Source organism: Salmo salar, chromosome 02 (assembly GCF_965601325.2).
Source record: "Salmo salar chromosome 02, fSalSal1, whole genome shotgun sequence".
In the NCBI taxonomy this organism is placed as follows: domain Eukaryota; kingdom Metazoa; phylum Chordata; class Actinopteri; order Salmoniformes; family Salmonidae; genus Salmo; species Salmo salar.
In genome coordinates this window covers 11973803-11996479 of record NC_138292.1, presented here as the reverse complement: position 1 = coordinate 11996479, position 22677 = coordinate 11973803, and the positions used below count along the sequence as shown (strand labels likewise).

Genomic DNA, 22677 nt, shown 5'->3' with positions numbered 1-22677 from the left:
CAAAGCATTTTCCCACAGGCAGCTCAAGTAATATCCATCCCATCCCAAAACATATTTGGGATTTAGCAACATACACTTACAGACACCTCATTCTGAAGCACACAGAAAAACAAGAATTAAATCCTTTTCTTATCAAGTCCTGCTGATTTTTCCCCCAACAGACAACATGCAGCCATCATTAGTCCAGCTGAATCTAATTCCAAAGTGTGAGTGAATCACCCTCCATGTGTTAATTCAGACCCCGGGAACTAATACATAAAACTTCTCTGGACCGGTAATGATAGTTAAATGTTTGGAGAACGTTATGTTACTCTGAGTCTGGGATGGGAGCTTTAATGTTGGTTAAACGTTTGGAAAAGGTTATTTACCCTGCGTCTGGTATGTCTGGGATGGAATGGTGCCAGCGTCTTCCAGAGAGGCGATGGAGGAGGGCGTGGCACAGCGGGGGGAGGCGGAGCGACTGGAGGGGGTGGGGCTCAGGCTCAGGGTGATCTCTGTGCGCCCCCTAGGTGGCGCTCTCGCACGCTCTCTCTCTTTCTCATACTCCTCTGCTGCAAGCCTCTCAACGCACTTATATCTGGAAGAGGAAGTCACAGAATATTCTTCAAAAAGGATGTTACTCCACCTGTTTAGGTCTATTGTTATATCATCTCTATCTCATGGGGGTAGGAGAAGATTCCTGCTTCTCTAACCTCGAGGCTACTGCCACCGATACCAGTAATATACTGTATTCAGTTCCCTCACACTTCCTTTTCTGAAACAGTGGCCAAATGTCTGGGACTCTGTGATGCTTCTCGGATTTCTCCAGGTGCTTCATTGACACATAAATGTTGAAGATAGCTACAGAAAACTACCTGGACTTCTCCGCAGATGGGTCTGATAACAGTGTTTCATCTTGATTTAGACGTCACACTCTATTCAGTCAGAGGTACGGGACTGAAAATCCTATCAATTTACTGGACATACATTTCAAAAAGGCAGCAGACATAACTTAGGATTCCTGTTTTAAATAACACTGATCCTACATATGTCTGGAAGGTGGTACATTACACATAGCCTACCTTATCTGGACCGTATCCATGACTTAAAGCCAATTCCACACCTCGTCCCATTCAGTTGTAGTTGTCTTAATGCACAGCAGCAGGTCTAGAGGGGGCCTGACACCTATATTTCAGCCCAGAGGCTGAGCCTGACTTGTTCTACATCTGCTAACAATTCTCCTCAAAAAGGTTTCAAGGCATATTAGTCCCTCATGTCAGAGTCTTTCTGTTGTACTTATTACAGCCGAATGATTCTAGAATCTAGATTTATATAGAGCACAGTGTCTATCTGAATGATTCTAGAATCTAGATTTATATAGAGCACAGTGTCTATCTGAATGATTCTAGAATCTACATTTATATAGAGCACAGTGTCTATCTGAATGATTCTAGAATCTAGATTTATATAGAGCACAGTGTCTATCTGAATGATTCTAGAATCTAGATTTATATAGAGCACAGTGTCTATCTGAATGATTCTAGAATCTAGATTTATATAGAGCACAGTGTTTATTTGAATGATTCTAGAATCTAGATTTATATAGAGCACTGTGTCTATCTGAATGATTCTAGAATCTAGATTTATATAGAGCACTGTGTCTATCTGAATGATTCTAGAATCTAGATTTATATAGAGCACAGTGTTTATTTGAATGATTCTAGAATCTACATTTATATAGAGCACAGTGTTTATCTGAATGATTCTAGAATCTACATTTATATAGAGCACTGTGTCTATCTGAATGATTCTAGAATCTACATTTATATAGAGCACAGTGTTTATCTGAATGATTCTAGAATCTACATTTATATAGAGCACTGTGTCTATCTGAATGATTCTAGAATCTACATTTATATAGAGCACAGTGTCTATCTGAATGATTCTAGAATCTAGATTTATATAGAGCACAGTGTTTATCTGAATTATTCTAGAATCTACATTTATATAGAGCACAGTGTCTATCTGAATGATTCTAGAATCTACATTTATATAGAGCACAGTGTCTATCTGAATGATTCTAGAATCTACATTTATATAGAGCACAGTGTCTATCTGAATGATTCTAGAATCTACATTTATATAGAGCACAGTGTCTATCTGAATGATTCTAGAATCTAGATTTATATAGAGCACAGTGTCTATCTGAATGATTCTAGAATCTACATTTATATAGAGCACAGTGTCTATCTGAATGATTCTAGAATCTAGATTTATATAGAGCACAGTGTCTATCTGAATGATTCTAGAATCTAGATTTATATAGAGCACAGTGTTTATTTGAATGATTCTAGAATCTACATTTATATAGAGCACTGTGTCTATCTGAATGATTCTAGAATCTAGATTTATATAGAGCACTGTGTCTATCTGAATGATTCTAGAATCTAGATTTATATAGAGCACAGTGTTTATTTGAATGATTCTAGAATCTACATTTATATAGAGCACAGTGTTTATCTGAATGATTCTAGAATCTACATTTATATAGAGCACTGTGTCTATCTGAATGATTCTAGAATCTAGATTTATATAGAGCACAGTGTTTATTTGAATGATTCTAGAATCTACATTTATATAGAGCACAGTGTTTATCTGAATGATTCTAGAATCTAGATTTATATAGAGCACTGTGTCTATCTGAATGATTCTAGAATCTACATTTATATAGAGCACTGTGTCTATCTGAATGATTCTAGAATCTAGATTTATATAGAGCACAGTGTTTATTTGAATGATTCTAGAATCTACATTTATATAGAGCACAGTGTCTATCTGAATGATTCTAGAATCTACATTTATATAGAGCACAGTGTCTATCTGAATGATTCTAGAATCTAGATTTATATAAAGCACAGTGTCTATCTGAATAATTCTAGAATCTACATTTATATAGAGCACAGTGTCTATCTGAATGATTCTAGAATCTTAATTGATATAAAGCACTGTGTCTATCTGAATGATTCTAGAATCTACATTGCTAGAGAGCACTGTGTCTATCTGAATGATTCTAGAATCTACCTTGCTAGCGAGCACTGTGTCTATCTGAATGATTCTAGAATCTACATTGCTAGAGAGCACTGTGTCTATTTGTATATTAGAAATGAAAGTAGACAACATACCTCTCTTCTCTGGCCTGTCTTGTCTCTTCCCTCTTGTCCATGTAATCCCGACTGATAATGTTCCAAGTAAGTGAGTGTGTGAGAGAGAGAGAGAGAGAGAGAGAGAGAGACAGACAGTATGTGTAAAGAATGTGAGATCTGTATCTTATTGTGCCTATCAATTCATATTTGTTTTCATTCACATTCTATAGTACCTTTTTAAAAGACATCCTTAGTTAACCAATGAGTGTGAATAGTTGTAGATACTGTGGGAGAGAAATAGTCTGACATGACAGAGGAGACACACAGACCAGAGGAGCTTTCCAGCGCTCCATCTGACATCCAGCTCTTTATATGGCCATAGAAAACAAGTAAAAGACAGGCCAGCAGGACTTTGTTTTCTGCCCAACCAACGTCTCCATGGCTGCACCCCAAATTGCACCATATCCCATAATAAGTGCCCTACTTTTGACCAGAGACCTATGGCCCAGTAGATCTCCATTTGGGATGCAGACCATGTATCTCCTCCTTAGATCCACAGTATGTCCCTGACTGATGACCATAATAAACAGACAGACAGACAAGTATGTCCAGTCTCTAAACATCTCCAACTCGTCTGATATATTGTGGAACAAGGCTCAGACTCTTATTCATCCCAGACAAAACTACATCACTCCAGCCAGTAACCTTACAGATAAGTGTATAAAGCTGTGGACAAAGTAGTTCCGTGTTTGATTCTGGTTAATTGGTTTGGGACTTTTAATGAGGGAACTGAACTGCAATGTAAACGTGAAAAGGATAATTCCATCTATGAGTAGTGTGATGTGATGCAGGTTGGGACTCACTTGAAGCGGGTCCTCTCCTCCCTCTCGATTTTCTGCAGTCGTTCCTCCCTCTCTTGTCTCCTCCTCTCTCTCTCTGCAGTCAGAGACTCCTGGTGTTGTCTGTAGGAGGAGGACAACAAGCTCCCCAGAGAAGGTCTGGGTAACCAAACAGAGGAAGACCATATTACTATTCCATTGGTCCTATTACGCTGGGCAAGCTAAAACAAGCGCACCTAAATTACTTGAAAGAAAATAAATAATATTTCAATCCAGGTCTGGAACTCATACACAGAGGTGGCTTATTTAATTGACTGATTGATTGATTGATTGATTGAGTGCTGACCTGTCAGGCTTGGAGTCCAGCTGTGGGGCCCCTGAGGTGGCAAAGGTGCGGTGTACAGGGGTGGTGGGGGCGCTGGCTACACCCTGGGAGCGGTGTACAGGGGTGGTGGGGGCGCTGGCTACACCCTGGGACCTGCCAGGGAGCACCATGACGTGGCCTATGTGTCGGCTGGAAACAACAGGAAGAGGAAACATTGTTATTCACGGTTATAATTCACAACACTAAGGATGTGTGTCTCAAATGGGACACTATTCCCTATATATGCACTACTTTTAACCAGAGCCCTATGGGCCCTTGTCAAAAGTAGCGCACTATAAAGGGAATAGGGTGCCATTTGGGACTCATCCCAACTTTAGGCTCTGATTCGGTCACTGTGTGACATTCACTAACTCAAAGTATGGTGTGAAAAAAGACCAGACACGTGCTTATAAAAACAACGTCCTCTCTGGACAGCTTTAAAATGCACTTCTGTGCCCATATGAATAACCCCTATGATATAACTGGAATGATGAGATAGATGTTCTTCTTCTATGTTTTTATTTTATTACTTCACTGCCATACTGTGTTCGGTCTTGTCTAGCCATCTTGTCTCAAGAGGACCACAATGGAAATAAGTCCCAGACTTTATTGTGCGTTATCCTCAATGATTTTATTCATGTGCATGTATGGCTTTTTCAAGTTTTATGTGTGCTTGTTTTTTAAAATGGTCGAATGAATAAACTAAACTAAACCTTTCCCACTGTATGTTAAATAGCTGTGGTTGTACAGTGTGGACTAACCAAGGCTGACTGTAGTTCTGTGTATGACCATGAGACCTATTCGCATCATGGGTATACACTGACAGTATAGTTTTCTATAGGTTTATCACCATGGTCATCACACATCTCACACTGCTCTATGAGGACAGCCTTTCTAGCACTCTCTCTGGGCAGCTGGCATCAGCAGCCAGGAGGCATCAGGCTTATTCCACTCTCTCTGGGCAGCTGGCATCAGCAGCCAGGAGGCATCAGGCTTATTCCACTCTCTCTGGGCAGCTGGCATCAGCAGCCAGGAGGCATCAGGCTTATTCCACTCTCTCTGGGCAGCTGGCATCAGCAGCCAGCGGGCATCAGGCTTATTCCACTCTCTCTGGACAGCTGGCATCAGCAGCCAGGAGGCATCAGGCTTATTCCACTCTCTCTGGGCAGCTGGCATCAGCAGCCAGGAGGCATCAGGCTTATTCCACTCTCTCTGGGCAGCTGGCATCAGCAGCCAGGAGGCATCAGGCTTATTCCACTCTCTCTGGGTAGCTGGCATCAGCAGCCAGCGGGCATCAGGCTTATTCCACTCTCTCTGGGCAGCTGGCATCAGCAGCCAGCGGGCATCAGGCTTATTCCACTCTCTCTGGGCAGCTGGCATCAGCAGCCAGCGGGCATCAGGCTTATTCCACTCTCTGTGTGCAGCACAAATGGCACCCTATTCCCAATATAGTGCCCAACGGGCTGTGGTCAAAGGTATTGCACTATATAAGGGGTGGCAGGTAGCCTAGTGGTTAGAGTGTGGGCCAGTAACCGGAAGGTTGCTGGATCGAATACCCGAGCTGATAAGGTAGAAATCTGTCGTTCTGCCCCTGAACAAGGCAGTTAACCCACTGTTCCTCTGCCTGTGGAGGTCCTGAAAGGCAGTCGCCAGACACCCAAGACAAGCACACAGCCAAGAGCAGCGAGACTTGAGTGGGATTCAACTTAAGGGAGGAAATGACTGTACTCAAGAGCAGAGCTGACCCCTAAACAACCCTGCTGCTTTTTAAGGTGCTTTTTAATGGCTCTGTTGAATGAGATAGTGAAGCAAGCAGCGTTGCATTCCAAGAGGTGCTCAGCATGCAGCAGCAGGGTTCACTGCCATGTCATGGTATGTTTGATACAGCTGGAAAGCACTGACGAATAATTTAAATCTCCAGGGTGTCCAGATCACCACTGTCAAATCACTAGGAATTCAGCTAAAAATAACATTTAGAAATGTAGAAATGAGTTTCATGTAGAAATTTGTTTCACTAAAGGGAACCAAATTCCCCTCAACCCCCCTGCGTTTACAGTATCTAAATAGATGCCCTAAGATAGCAGAGGCTAAGTCTAACCAATAAGACTAAAAGACTACTGTTAACCTGGAGGCTAAGTCTAACCAATAAGACTATAAGACTACTGTTAACCTGGAGGCTAAGTCTTACCTATAAGACTATAAGACTAGTGTTAACCTGGAGGCTAAGTCTTACCTATAAGACTATAAGACTAGTGTTAACCTGGAGGCTAAGTCTTACCTATAAGACTATAAGACTACTGTTAACCTGGAGGCTAAGTCTTACCTATAAGACTATAAGACTAGTGTTAACCTGGAGGCTAAGTCTTACCTATAAGACTATAAGACAAGTATTATCCTGGAGGCTAAGTCTTACCTATAAGACTATAAGACTAGTGTTAACCTGGAGGCTAAGTCTTATCTATAAGACTATAAGACTAGTGTTAACCTGGAGGCTAAGTCTTACCTATAAAACTATAAGACTAGTGTTAACCTGGAGGCTAAGTCTTACCTATAAGACTATAAGACTAGTGTTAACCTGGAGGCTAATTCTTACCTATGTAATACCCTTGTTTGAACCAGGTATTGAGTTTATTTGTTATAATTAATTGGTATTATATTTAAAAGATGATTGAATTGCTCCTAAACTGTAATGTTGTTAATGCATTATGCTTTTTGAAGAAATATTTATTTAATGTATAAGTGAATAGTTTGTTTTACTTTGAAGTTTAAGTTTTGACCAATAAGGTCGCTTGTTAAGTTGTGGCCAATGGGAGTTGACCTGGTTAACGGGAGGCCTGGGAGAAAAGAGAGGGAAAAAAGACGTTGATGAAGGGATGGACGTTTTACCTTAGGACGGTTGGTGAAGAAAAATTATAAAAGAAGACGACAGAACTAGAACAAAACCCATACCTACTAAGATATGAAGGGAAATACATGTTTTAGTTTATAAAAGAGTTGTTATAATTTTGTTAAAACTTAGTAAAGACTGAAGCTACTGTCTCGTCGTGGAGGTATTTGCCAGCCTTGAGGTTAGCCTAGCATCGTGTGACACCGGGAGATAATTGCTTGGGAAACTTAACGAGTTCGTGTTCCCATGGGATATCGGTTACGGCTACTGTCTGCATGGGTAGCTGTGCTTGCCTTGGACTTTGTGAGGAAACCTGCATGGAACTGCCATACTTCTCTGAGGGAATATCTACCAAGCAGTGAGTAACCACAACGTGAGGTGCTTCTGGATATTTTTGGGTGTCGTCATTTTGTTTTTGAGCTCCAACGTGCGCCAACGGTTTATTTAACCTGTTAGGGCTAGGGGGCAGTATTTACACGGCCGGATAAAAAACGTACCCGATTTAATCTGGTTATTACTACTGCCCAGAAACTAGAACATGCATATAATTATTGGCTTTGGATAGAAAACACCCTAAAGTTTCTAAAACTGTTTGAATGGTGTCTGTGAGTATAACAGAACTCAAATGGCAGGCAAAAACCTGAGAAGATTCTGTACAGGAAGTACCCTCTCTGACCATTCCTTGGGCTTCTTGGCTCTGTTTATTGAAAATGTAGGATCTTTGCTGTAACGTGACACTTCCTACGGCTCCCATAGGCTCTCAGAACCCGGGAAAAAACTGAATGATATAATTCCAGCCGCTGGCTGAAAAACTTTAGCGCCTTTGGTTAAGTGGTCTATCAGAGGACAATGAGCTGAGGCGCGTGCACAGGGCGACACCATGTTTTTAGTTTCTCTCTCTTTGTACTAAAACACAGATTCCCGGTCGGAATATTATCGCTTTTTTACGAGAAAAATAGCATAAAAATTGATTTTAAACAGCGGTTGACATGCTTCGAAGTACGGTAATGGAATATTTAGATTTTTTTTGTCACGAAACGCGTCGGGCGCGTAACCCTTATTTACCCTTTCGGATAGTGTCTTGAACGCACGAACAAAACGCCGCTATTTGGATATAACTATGGATTATTTGGGACCAAACCAACATTTGTTATTGAAGTAGAAGTCCTGGGAGTGCATTCTGACGAAGAACAGCAAAGGTAATCCAATTTTTCTTATAGTAAATCTGAGTTTGGTGAGGGCTAAACTTGGTGGGTGTGTAAATAGCTAGCCCTGTGATGCCGGGCTATCTACTTAGAATATTGCAAAATGTGCTTTCACCGAAAAGCTATTTTAAAATCGGACATAGCGAGTTCTGTATCTATAATTCTTAAAATAATTGTTATGTTTTTTGTGAACGTTTATCGTGAGTAATTTAGTAAATTCACCGGAAGTTTGCGGGGGGTATGCTAGTTCTGAACGTCACATGCTAATGTAAAAAGCTGGTTTTTGATATAAATATGAACTTGATTGAACAAAAAATGCATGTATTGTATAACATAATGTCCTAGAAGTGTCATCTGATGAAGATCATCAAAGGTTAGTGCTGCATTTAGCTGTGGTTTGGGTTTATGTGACATTATATGCTAGCTTGAAAAATGGGTGTCTGATTATTTCTGTCTGGGTACTCTGCTGACATAATCTAATGTTTTGCTTTTGTTGTAAAGCCTTTTTGAAATCGGACAGTGTGGTTAGATTAACGAGAGTCTTGTCTTTAAAATGGTGTAAAATAGTCATATGTTTGAGAAATTGAAGTAATAGCATTTCTAAGGTATTTGAATAACACGCCACAGGATTCCACTGGCTGTTACGTAGGTGGGATGATTTCGTCCCACTGGCCCTAGAGAAGTTAAGCAAACTTGAAATAATTTGGACACGGGTTGTGCATGACTCATTGGGGTTTATTATTTTTTATTTCTTTTGATGTTGTGTCTGAAAATGTATTTGTGTTTGAAAATGTTTTAATACACATATGGAACGTTATGTATGTTGCCTTGGTGGAGTCATTGATTGTTTCAATTTAATTGAATGCATGGGATGGTTTATCCTGATTCAATAACAGAAACCTACAATCATTTCATCTGAAGTTAATACCCTATTGTCATAACCCTAGATAGTTTACAATAGGAATTCTTATTGGAGATGTCCTTCTCACCTAACATCCCATGCTGCTGAGATACTCTGCATAAGTTCATATTGTGAGAGTCATATTTGAGCCTGGTGAGAGGGTTACACCTATAAGACTATAAGACTAGTGTTAACCTGGAGGCTAAGTCTTACCTATAAGACTATAAGACTAGTGTTAACCTAGTGGCTAAGTCTTACCTTCCAGCACTAACGGGTGCTCTAGATGTATACAATACAGCTGTTTGGCTGCTGAAGGGAAACAGTGAGGAGAGAGAGAGGAGAGGGACAGTCAAGTACAAATTGTAATGAAGGAAAGAAACATGCAAGGGTTAAACACAAAGAAAACGGAAGTCTGGAGAACGATTGACTGAAGGATAGTAGCAAGATACATGGTGATTCCAAGAAGCAAGAGAATGTTTCTGTCCCTCCCCCCACCGACACGGACTCTACATACTCTTTAAAAACAATCAAACCTTTTTTTAATTCCCTTTAAGCCCACAGTTCAAAGACCTCTACTTCCTGGTGGGTCATTAAGACTAGGATGATATGGGATAGGAGGTAGGGAGCGCTCTACTGTAGGCCTACACACTGAGGCACTTCGGGCCTGGTCTGTTCACAATATGGCAACACTACTTTCCATCCTATCTCTGTTGCTGCAGCTCCACACAACATTACACAGACATCTAAGAGACACTCAAACGTGAGTTATGGTGCGTTTTCATTTTTGAATTTTATTTTCTAGGCATGTCTGGGTTTAACTGTGGTGCAACGCCACAATGAAAGACAGATGAGCAGTAAATGTCAGGAAAACGTAGTGTTCTCAACTGGAGTTGCACATCTAGCAGCTGACTCAGTCAAGGAAATGATACGTCTTTGTTCAAATTCTTCTCTTTCTTTTTTTTCGTGTGTATGCGTGCCATCCGGGATGGATGATAGAAGCAACATAAAATAAAACACAGCGGACAGGAAAATGTAGCAGCCTACTGGGCACCTGGTGTTAAACTATCTTTAAAAGGCCCAATGTAGACGTTTTTATCTCAACATCAAATCATTTCTGGGTAACTATTAAGTACCTCACAGTGATTGTTTTTCAGTTCAAATGGTCAAAAATAAACAAAAATAGCTTCTTAGGAAAGAGCAATTTCTCAAGCAAGAATTTAGCTAGGACTATCTGGGAGTGGTTTGAGTACGGAGGGGAAAAATAAAAACTAGCTGTTATTGCAGAGAGGTTTGTAAATCTCTTTCTTATTGGTCTATTAATAAAGTGGAGCCGGTTCAGGAGGGAAACCCCAGTGTGGTGACATCAGCAGATATTGCACCAATTGGATTCACACTATACTTCCATTCAGTCTATTTAAGTTTACCAGTTGTACACATGCTTCCTGGATGCTGAATGGCACGTGAATGCATGCACTGGTGTCTCTTGCTGTCGTTGTTGCTGTAACTAGCTGTTACTCGCTATGCTTGCTGATTCTGATATCCCACCAGCACCCCAGCCTCCACCTGCGGGTTCTGTGTTTCTTCCTTCAGGGGTTTGATATAGCATGTCATGCTCACTGCCTGCAGTTATTTGATCCTGTTCATATGACGCTTGGCTCTGGCAGTGAGCTAGCCTGAAGGAGCAGAGCCCTAATACCAAGACTATGCATTGTCATTTTTTCTAACGAATGGTTAAATGTACATGTGGTGTTTCATTTCTGAAACTCATTTACCGCCTGGTGATGTCACCAGGCAGGCCAAATCATCCCATCAAAACAGGCGGAGATTTCAGGCCGTCTTTTCAATCAGTTTTACACTAAAAGGGTATTTTCATTATTTTCACAATTTCACAGTATTATTCCAACCTCATAGTGTGGAAATATATATACAACACAGAAAAAATCAAATGTTTTACTGCACTGGGCCTTTAAAGGCCAAAGGAATGCCGAGGCAAGCTAAAGATGTGTTCAACTGGACACAAGCTAGAGCATACATAACATGCATGAGGAAGACCATCTACAAGTGCCTCGTAGGCCATGGAAAGCAAATATGACTCGACAACACAGAATCTGTCTGACACGGTAGACATTAACACCGTCTATACCCCTGTCCAAAAGACATTCAGTACGGCAGCTTCTCAGCCAAGTGGATTGTGAGGGAGCAAGCCAGGCAGACACAGACACCAGTGTTGAGGGATGACAGTGTATATTTAAGAGTTGGGGAGGTATTCCTTCATAGTGAATGTAATGCCAGAGGTGAAGTAGTGAACTGTATAGCTCCTGTTGCTGCTGCACCTCTACCTGTAGCGCTGTTGTCTGGCCACGCCCCTCTCAACACACTCCTCGGCCCCAGCAGAGGCAGACACCTGGCTCAGGTCCACGTCAAGGGGGAGGGGGAGGGGCTTGGGCAGTTGGAGGTAGGACTGACTACGTCCCCTCGAGGGGGAGGAGGAGCAGGAGAGGGAGGAAGAGGAGGTTACAGAGGTGCTGTGCTGTTGGCCCAGAGGGTGGGCAGTGCCTGGCAGTCTCCCCCAGCCCAGCGCTATGAACAGGGAAGTAGATCTGGGACTGGGAGAGACATCCTGGGGGTTAGAGCCAGTGTTTCTAGGGGGGGTGGACACAGGGGCCATAGGGCTGGCCATGGCCACACTCTCTCTCTCTCTCTCTGAGGCGGCTGAGGCATCAGGGATGAGGTTGACCATACAGTGAAAAGGAGAACACAAGCTAGAGGAGTCCTCTACTGCCTGCACGGGCACCATGCTAAAACAACAGAGTAACAGAGCAAAGGGGAGGACAAAGGGGGTGGGGTATATCCAAGGGGAATACATTACACGTTTACAATAACAGATATGCTTTTTTTGTAGTTCTAACACACCCATACACGGTTAACAACACTATATATCGTCCAGTAAGGGAGAGATGGATGGAGGACAAGACTGAAAGAAAGATACGGAAGAAGAGGTTCTATTTGGGGGAAAACCTGTTTTCCTGAAGTACCTGTGGAAGCCCTTTCTAGTGGTCTCTGTGATATCATGACTCTCATCATCTTCCTCATCCTCCTCCTCCTCTTCCTCCTCATCCTCTTCCTCCTCTCTGAAAAGGAGGGGTGGAGGGATGGATGGAGGGGAGGGGAGGGAGAAAATAGACGGGAAAGAGTAGAAAGAGGAAAAGGAGGAAAAATTGCAACAGACAACATGAACAAAATACAGTAGAAAACTGTCTAGAAAAAGAGACAAAGAACTGACAGACAGAATGCAGTACACACAGCACGTCCTGTCAAAACTGACAAGGGACGTAAAAATGTGTACACAAGGCAGTATAGTTCAAAGAAGTTCATAGCTTTTAGTTAGTATGTCCTCATTTCATTAATTACATACAGTGCTTGATAACGTTAAAAAACTGCATGAGAACTGACTAAATCAATGTCAGCTAACCATCTGGCATACACCAGCAGCTCTGGACCAGCCAGTAACATCTTAGGGACCAGTAACGGTCCCCGGACCAGAGGTTGATCAATGATCATAGTGTACATCCCAAACGGCACCCTATTCCCTATATAGTGCACTACTTTTGACCAGAGCCATATGGGCTTTGGTCAAAAGTAGTGCACAGTGTAGGAGAATGGTGTCACTTGGGACACAACCATTGACTAGACTGTGACTGTGTGGTCATATCTGGAGGGTTTTAATTGATAAAGGATTGTCGCATACATCATATGCATACGAGAGTTTTTCTAGTCCCATTGTGCTGTCAAGTTTCCTCTGACCCGCCCGCCTGTGTTTCATTACAGATATGGAAAACACTGATCTTCAAAGGCGGTCTGAATTTCCTGTGTGTGGTGGACTGGACTGGTGGGAGTCAGTATCATATAACCCTCTGGGTTCAATTGAACTATCTGCAGAACCGAACTGGAGCGCTAGCAGAAATGCTAGCAGAAATGCAAGTTAAAAAGAACTGTCATTGCTAACGGTGGATAGTATGATGCTGTGTGTGGCAGGGTGAAAGGTAGCCATCACACTGTGCCTTGACTTTCCCACCCCTTGACTTTTTCCACATTTTGTTGTGCTACAGCCTGAATATATATATTTTTTAACAAATTGATTAAAAATGAAAAGCTGAAATGTCTGAGTCAATAAGTATTCAATCCCTTTGTTATGACAAGCTGAAATAAATTCAGGAGTAAAAATGTGCTGAACAAGTCACATAATACATTGCTTTGTGTGCAATAATAGTGTTTATGTGTCACGTCCTGGCCAGTATGAGGGTTAATGGTTATTGTAGTTTGGTCAGGACGTGGCAGAGGGTATTTGTTTTATGTGGTTCGGGGTGGTGTGTTTGTTGAAGGGCGTTTGATTTATTATTTCCGGGTTTTGGTTTATGTTCTATGTTTAGGTATTTCTATGTTTAGTCGAGTGAGTGTATTTCTATATTAGGTTAATGGGGGGGTTGGGACTCTCAATTGGAGGCAGGTGCTTCCTCGTTGCCTCTGATTGAGAGTCCTATATATGGGTAATTGTTTGGTGTAGGTTTTGTGGGAGATTGTTTCTTGTCTAGCGTATGTGAGCCTCAGAAGACTGTTTCGGTGATCATGAGTTCGTTTTGTTATTTTGGTGTTCATTTTGAGTTAATAAAAGTTCAAGATGAGCAACCACATACCTGCTGCATTTTGGTCCTCCTTTCCCAACGACAACCGTGACATTATGTCACGTTCTAACCATAGTAAGATGTTATTTTCTATGGTAGAGTAGGTCAGGGCGTGACAGGGGGTGTTTTTCTATGTTTTCTATTTCTATGTTCATGTTCTAGTTTTGTATTTCTATGTTGGTTTTGTTTGGGATGATCTCCAATTAGAGGCAGCTGGTCCTCGTTGTCTCCAATTGGAGATCATACTTAAGTAGGGTTTTTTTCTACCTGGGTTTGTGGGAGATTATCTTTGAGTCAGTGTATGTTTCACCTCTGCGTTACGTTTGTTGTTTTTGTCATTCAGTTTATTTATATGTATTGCATAGTTTCACAGTGTAAATAAAATGTGGAACGACACACACGCTGCACTTTGGTCCGCTTCTCCTTTCGACAACTGTGACAGTTTAACATGATTTTTGAATGATTACCTCATCTCTGTACCCCACACATACAATTATCTGTACGGTCCCTAAGTAGAGCAGTGAATTTGAAAAACCTATTTAACCACAAAGACCAGGGAGGTTTTCCAATGCCTCGCGCCTATTGGTCGATAGGTCAAAATAAAAAAGCAGACATTGAAATATTCCCAAACATGCATCCTGTTTGCAGCAAGGCACTAAAGTAATACTGCAAAAAATGTGGCAAAGCAATTCCCTTTTTGTCCTGAATATAAAGTTTTATGTTTGGGGCAAATCTAATAATTCAAGGTTTTACTGCTAACCTACAAAGCATTACATGGGCTTGCTCCTACCTATCTTTCCGATTTGGTCCTGCCGTACATACCTACACGTACGCTACGGTCACAAGACGCAGGCCTCCTAATTGTCCCTAGAATTTCTAAGCAAACGGCTGGAGGTAGGGCTTTCTCCTATAGAGCTCCATTTTTATGGAATGGTCTGCCTACCAATGTGAGAGACGCAGACTCAGTCTCAACCTTTAAGTCTTTACTGAAGACTTATCTCTTCAGTAGGTCCTATGATTAAGTATAGTCTGGCCCAGGAGTGTGAAGGTGAACGGAAAGGCTGGAGCAACGAACCGCCCTTGCTGTCTCTGCCTTGCCGGTTCCCCTCTTTCCACTGGGATTCTCTGCCTCTAACCCTTTTACAGGGGCTGAGTCACTGGCTTACTGGTGTTCTTCCATGCCGTCCATGGGAGGGGTGCGTCACTTGAGTGGGTTGAGTCACTGACGTGGTCTTCCTGTCTGGGTTGGCGCCCCCCCTTGGGTTGTGCCATGGCGGAGATCGTTGTGGGCTATACTCGGCCTTGTCTTAGGACGGTAAGTTGGTGGTTGGAGACATCCCTCTAGTGGTGTGGGGGCTGTGCTTTGGCAAAGTGGGTGGGGTTATATCCTGCCTGTTTGGCCCTGTCCGGGGGTATCATCGGATGGGGCCACAGTGTCTTCTGATCCCTCCTGTCTCAGCCTCCAGTATTTATGCTGCAGTAGTTTATGTGTCGGGGGGCTAGGGTCAGTCTGTTACATCTGGAGTATTTCTCTTGTCTTATCCGGTGTCCTGTGTGAATTTAAATATGCTCTCTCTAATTCTCTCTTTCTCTCTTTCTGTCTTTCTCTCGGAGGACCTGAGCCCTAGGACCATGCCTCAAGACTACCTGGTATGATGACTCCTTGCTGTCCCCAGTCCACCTGGCCGTGCTGCTGCTCCAGTTTCAACTGTTCTGCCTGCGGCTATGGAACCCTGACCTGTTCACCGGACGTGCTTGTTGCACCCTCGACAACTACTATGATTATTATTATTTGACCATGCTGGTCATTTATGAACATTTTAACATTTTAACATCTTGACCATGTTCTGTTATAATATCCACCCTGCACAGCCAGAAGAGGACTGGCCATCCCTCATAGCCTGGTTCCTCTCTAGGTTTCTTCCTAGGTTTTTGGCCTTTCTAGGGAGTTTTTCCTAGGGAGTTTTTCCTAGCCACCGTGCTTCTTTCACATGCTTTGCTTGCTGTTTGGGGTTTTAGGCTGGGTTTCTGTACAGCACTTTGAGATATCAGCTGATGTACGAAGGGCTATATAAAAATAAATTTGATTGATTGATTGATTAATACAACACATTGTACCAATCTCCATATTTTTAAGCATAGTGGTGGCTGCATCATGTTATGGGTATGCTTATCATTTTTCAGGATAAAAAATAAATTGAATGGAGCTAAATCCTAGAGGAAAACTTAGTTCAGTCTGCTTATCACCAGACACTGGGAGATGAATTCATCTTTCAGAAGGACAATAACCTAAAACAAGGCCAAATCTACTTTGGAGTTGCTTAGCAAGAAGACAGTGAATGTTCCTGAGTGGCCCAGTTACAGTTTAGACTTACAAATCGGTTTTAAAATCTATGGCAAGACCTGAAAATTGTTGTCTAGCAATAATTAACAACCAATTTGACAGAGCTTGAAGAATTTTGAAAAGAATAATGGGCAAATGTTACACAATCCAGTTGTGGAAAGCTCTTAGAGACTTACCCAGAAAGATTCACAGCTGAAATCGCTGCCAAAGCTGCTTCAACAAAGTATTGACTCAGGGGTGTGAATACTTATGTAAATTAGATATTGCAGTATTTCAATTTCAATACATTTGCAAACATTTCTAAAAACATGTTTTCACTTGGTCATTATGGGGTAGTGTGTGGAGATGGATGAGAGAGAGAAAAAAATGTATTGACTTTTGAATTCAGGCTGAAACACAACACAATGTGTAATAAGTCAAGGGGAATGAATACTTTCTGAAGGCACTGTAGTATAGTTTTACATTATTGGTCCTTCATCTTGAAACAGGAAGGTTATGAGTAAGGTTTAATGACTGTGATATGTGGTTGCCTTATTTAACTTAGTTGAATGCACCGACTGTAAGTCACTCTGGAGAAGAGCGTCTGCCAAATGGCCAACATGTTTAAATGTAATGTACCTGTGGTGGCTAACAGAGAACTTCTTATCATATTAGATGTACTATACTGTACTATAAATTCACTAAACACTCCCTCAAAGGGAAACATGACTTGTGACAGATAGGACACATACAGGGATGCATCCCAAATGGTACCTTTAGTGCCAAAAGTAGTGCACTACATAGGTAATAGGGTGCCATTTGGGACACGAGCACAGTAATAACTAATAATAGCTCCTAATAACCAATAATAACTCCTAATAATTAATAATAACTCCTAATAACTCCTATCACTGTTTAGAGAAGCTTCCTATTTCCTTCAGCAGCTCCACGAGGTCACAAAACATTGACAGTCTGAAGATGAATCTAAACGTCACTTTGAAACAGCAGCCCATGCTCTGTCTCTCTTGTATTACTATATCATGACATTCTTCATTCATATTGGCTCTGGTTGGAACACACACATCTGTCTAAGACTGTAACGTAATACAACACTGGCAGTCAAACCCTTTCCTGTTCTGAACTGTATCGTGGATCCAGAATCATCTGTGTGTTTTCCCGTTCCTCACAGCTGACTTCTCTGGGTAGTGAAGTAAAAATAAACCGAAGAATTTCAGCTGACCATTTAAGATCATATTGGCAAGTTTCAGTTAACAACAGAAGCAGGGATATGCTTCTCCCTTTAACCCATTCACACTTTCTACCTCTCCCCCTCCCCTTCTCCTGTTTGCCCCCCCATCACCCACTCTCCTCTGCTCCAACTCACCTCTCGCTGACGTCGTCGATGCCCTGGCCTCCGAAGGGCAGGAAGCTACTGTTGTGTCCCCCGTGAGAGTGAGGGCTGCTGGGGGAAGCGGGGGCCGAGGTGAGGCCTCTCCCGTTCTGGAGGGAGTGTCTCCGGCTTCGTCTCCTCTCCAGGCCTCGCCGGTCGTTGGTGCCCCCCACGCTGGCACGCCGCCGGTTCTTCCGACCCACGGTAGGCGGCTGGCTCTCGTCGTCCCCGTCCTCGTGGCGCAGAGCAGTCTGGAGGCACAACAGGGAACAGTTAGACTAGCAGGGGACATGAGGTCCCTAGCAGACATGGGTCAACACTTTAGGACTATTCCATTGGTCCTATTGAGGACCAACTAAATCAAGCTTGTCAAGTATTTATTTGTATATTTGACCAAGTTTTGCACCTATAGCGCTCTGGTAGTGTTTCTACAACAAACTAGTTAAGTGGCTAAGCCAGGAAGTGAATTCCACTAAGCCGAGGAGGTGGAGGTACCTCGTAAATGTTAAACTGCTCCATGAGGTCCAGGTCTGTTCCCTTCCTGCTACGGTGTCTCTGAGACATGGCCTCCATGCCCTGCTCCTCCAAACAGTCCACCACGTCATAGAATGAGTCCTGGTCAGGCAGGCCCGCTAGAGTCTGAAACAAACACACAAATGTCATCATTTGGGAGGGGGAGAGAGAGAGTGATAGAGAGAGAGAGAGAGAGAGATAATTGTAAAGAGAGAGATGTAGAGAGAGATGTATTTAGAGAGAGAGATGTAGAAAGAGAGAAAGAAATAAAAGACAAAGAGATGTGAGTCAAATGTAGAGAGAGAAAAAGATGTAGAGAGAGAGTGAAAAAGAGATGAAGAGAGAGAGAGGAATAAAGAGAGACCGACCTTGTTGATGAGGGTCATGGCATACACCAGCAGCTCTGTGTCCACCCCATCCTTCTCCTCCAGAATCTCCATGGCATTGGACCACAGCTTACAGCCTGCACCACAAAGCATTCACCACACAGTCGGTCCAAAGGTACTACAATCCAACTATGCTCTGCATTCAAATTAACCATATACACTGCTCAAAAAAATAAAGGGAACACTAACATAACACATCCTAGATCTGAATGAATGAAATAATCTTATTAAATACTTTTTTCTTTACATAGTTGAATGTGCTGACAACAAAATCACACAAAAATAATCAATGGAAATCCAATTTATCAACCCATGGAGGTCTGGATTTGGAGTCACACTCAAAATTAAAGTGGAAAACCACACTACAGGCTGATCCAACTTTGATGTAATGTCCTTAAAACAAGTCAAAATGAGGCTCAGTAGTGTGTGTGGCCTCCACGTGCCTGTATGACCTCCCTACAACGCCTGGGCATGCTCCTGATGAGGTGACGGATGGTCTCCTGAGGGATCTCCTCCCAGACCTGGACTAAAGCATCCGCCAACTCCTGGACAGTCTGTGGTGCAACGTGGCGTTGGTGGATGGAGCGAGACATGATGTCCCAGATGTGCTCAATTGGATTCAGGTCTGGGGAACGGGCGGGCCAGTCCGTAGCATCAATGCCTTCCTCTTGCAGGAACTGCTGACACACTCCAGCCACATGAGGTCTAGCATTGTCTTGCATTAGGAGGAACCCAGGGCCAACCGCACCAGCATATGGTCTCACAAGGGGTCTGAGGATCTCATCTCGGTACCTAATGGCAGTCAGGCTACCTCTGGCGAGCACATGGAGGGCTGTGCGGCCCCCCAAAGAAATGCCACCCCACACCATGACTGACCCACCGCCAAACCGGTCATGCTGGAGGATGTTGCAGGCAGCAGAACGTTCTCCACGGCGTCTCCAGACTCTGTCATGTCTGTCACATGTGCTCAGTGTGAACCTGCTTCATCTGTGAAGAGCACAGGGCGCCAGTGGCGAATTTGCCAATCTTGGTGTTTTCTGGCAAATGCCAAACGTCCTGCACGGTGTTAAGCTGTAAGCAAAACCCCAACCTGTGGACGTCGGGCCCTCATACCACCCTCAAGGAGTCTGTTTCTAACCGTTTGAGCAGAAACATGCACATTTGTGGCCTACTGGAGGTCATTTTGCAGGGCTCTGGCAGTGCTCCTCCTGCTCCTCCTTGCACAAAGGAGGAGGTAGCGGTCCTGCTGCTGGGTTGTTGCCCTCCTACGGCCTCCTCCACGTCTCCTGATGTACTGGCCTGTCTCCTGGTAGCGCCTCCATGCTCTGGACACTACGCTGACAGACACAGCAAACCTTCCTGCCACAGCTCGCATTGATGTGCCATCCTGGATGAGCTGTACTACCTGAGCCACTTGTGTGGGTTGTAGACTCCGTCTCATGCTACCACTAGAGTGAAAGCACCGCCAGCATTCAAAAGTGACCAAAACATCAGCCAGGAAGCATAAGAACTGAGAAGTGGTCTGTGGTCACCACCTGCCGAACCACTCCTTTATTGGGGGTGTCTTGCTAATTGCCTATAATTTCCACCTGTTGTCTATTCCATTTGCACAACAGCATGTGAAATTTATTGTCAATCAGTGTCGCTTCCTAAGTGGACAGTTTGATTTCACAGAAGTGTGATTGACTTGGAATTACATTGTGTTGTTTAAGTGTTCCCTTTGTTTTTTTGAGCAGTGTATATATATATATATATATATATATATATATATATATATATATATATATATATATATATATATATATATATATAAAATACACTTTGAATGGAACCATATGGATATCAGGAGTAGATCATGTAATATTAGACTAATTGAAGCTGAAACTAATGATATCAGTAGTAGATTGTGTAATATTAGACTAATAGAAGCTGAAATAGTAATGATATCAGGAGTAGATCATGTAATATTAGACTAATAGAAGCTGAAACAGTAATGATATCAGTAGTAGATTGTGTAATATTAGACTAATAGAAGCTGAAATAGTAATGATATCAGGAGTAGATCATGTAATATTAGACTAATAGAAGCTGAAACTAATGATATCAGTAGTAGATCGTGTAATATTAGACTAATAGAAGCTGAAATAGTAATGATATCAGGAGTAGCTCATGTAATATTAGACTAATAGAAGCTGAAACAGTAATGATATCAGTAGTAGATTGTGTAATATTAGACTAATAGAAGCTGAAACAGTAATGATATCAGTAGTAGATTGTGTAATATTAGACTAATAGAAGCTTAAACAGTAATGATATCAGGAGTAGATCATGTAATATTAGACTAATAGAAGCTGAAACAGTAATGATATCAGGAGTAGATCGTGTAATATTAGACTAATAGAAGCTGAAACAGTAATGATATCAGGAGTAGATTGTGTAATATTAGACTAATAGAAGCTGAAACAGTAATGATATCAGGAGTACATTGTGTAATATTAGACTAATAGAAGCTGAAACAGTAATGATATCAGTAGTAGATCATGTAATATTAGACTAATAGAAGCTGAAACAGTAATGATATCAGGAGTAGATCATGTAATATTAGACTAATAGAAGCTGAAACAGCAATGATATCAGGAGTAGATCGTGTAATATTAGACTAATAGAGGCTGAAACAGTAATGCTATCAGTAGTAGATTGTGTAATATTAGACTAATAGAAGTTGAAACAGTAATAATATCAGGAGTAGATCGTGTAAAATTAGACTAATAGAATCTGAAACAGTAATGCTATCAGTAGTAGATTGTGTAATATTAGACTAATAGAAACTGAAACGTAATGATATCAGTAGTAGATCGTGTAATATTAGACTAATAGAAGCTGAAACAGTAATGCTATCAGTAGTAGATCGTGTAATATTAGACTAATAGAAGCTGAAACAGTAATGATATCAGGAGTAGATCGTGTAATATTAGACTAATAGAAGCTGAAACAGTAATGATATCAGTAGTAGATCATGTAATATTAGACTAATAGAAGCTGAAACAGTAATGATATCTGGAGTTGATCATGTAACATTAGACTAATAGAAGCTGAAACAGTAATGATATCAGGAGTAGATCATGTAACATTAGACTAATGGAAGCTGAAACAGTAATGATATCAGGAGTAGATCGTGTAATATTAGACTAATAGAAGCTGAAACAGTAATGATATCAGTAGTAGATTGTGTAATATTAGACTAATAGAAGCTGAAACGTAATGATATCAGTAGTAGATCGTGTAATATTAGACTAATAGAAGCTGAAACAGTAATGATATCTGGAGTAGATCATGTAACATTAGACTAATAGAAGCTGAAACAGTAATGATATCAGGAGTAGATCATGTAATATTAGACTAATAGAAGCTGAAACAGCAATGATATCAGGAGTAGATCGTGTAATATTAGACTAATAGAGGCTGAAACAGTAATGCTATCAGTAGTAGATTGTGTAATATTAGACTAATAGAAGTTGAAACAGTAATAATATCAGGAGTAGATCGTGTAAAATTAGACTAATAGAATCTGAAACAGTAATGCTATCAGTAGTAGATCGTGTAATATTAGACTAATAGAAGTTGAAACAGTAATAATATCAGGAGTAGATCGTGTAATATTAGACTAATAGAAGCTGAAACAGTAATGATATCAGGAGTAGATCATGTAATATTAGACTAATAGAAGCTGAAACAGTAATGATATCAGGAGTAGATCATGTAATATTAGACTAATAGAAGCTGAAACAGCAATGATATCAGGAGTAGATCGTGTAATATTAGACTAATAGAGGCTGAAACAGTAATGCTATCAGTAGTAGATTGTGTAATATTAGACTAATAGAAGTTGAAACAGTAATGATATCAGGAGTAGATCATGTAATATTAGACTAATAGAAGCTGAAACAGTAATGATATCAGGAGTAGATCATGTAATATTAGACTAATAGAAGCTGAAACAGCAATGATATCAGGAGTAGATCGTGTAATATTAGACTAATAGAGGCTGAAACAGTAATGCTATCA

The 22677-nt window shown here is 41.6% G+C and overlaps 1 protein-coding gene across 3 annotated transcripts in view; it reads right to left on the bottom strand.

Moving 5' to 3' along the window:
• LOC106574139 (FH1/FH2 domain-containing protein 3) overlaps positions 1–22677 on the bottom strand; it is a 273559-nt gene that overhangs the window by 16426 nt on the left and 234456 nt on the right. For 2 of the 3 annotated variants that reach the window (XM_082959703.1, XM_082959705.1), the window contains exons 8-16: positions 18595–18689; positions 18209–18352; positions 17708–17964; positions 12354–12449; positions 9577–9627; positions 4308–4475; positions 3986–4120; positions 3162–3212; positions 369–577 (exon numbers count right to left, since the gene is read on the bottom strand). In XM_082959703.1, coding sequence (XP_082815829.1) covers positions 369–577; positions 3162–3212; positions 3986–4120; positions 4308–4475; positions 9577–9627; positions 12354–12449; positions 17708–17964; positions 18209–18352; positions 18595–18689 — 1206 coding nt within the window. The remainder of the gene's footprint in view (positions 1–368; positions 578–3161; positions 3213–3985; positions 4121–4307; positions 4476–9576; positions 9628–12353; positions 12450–17707; positions 17965–18208; positions 18353–18594; positions 18690–22677) is intronic. The other variant, XM_082959707.1, reaches the window with a different exon arrangement.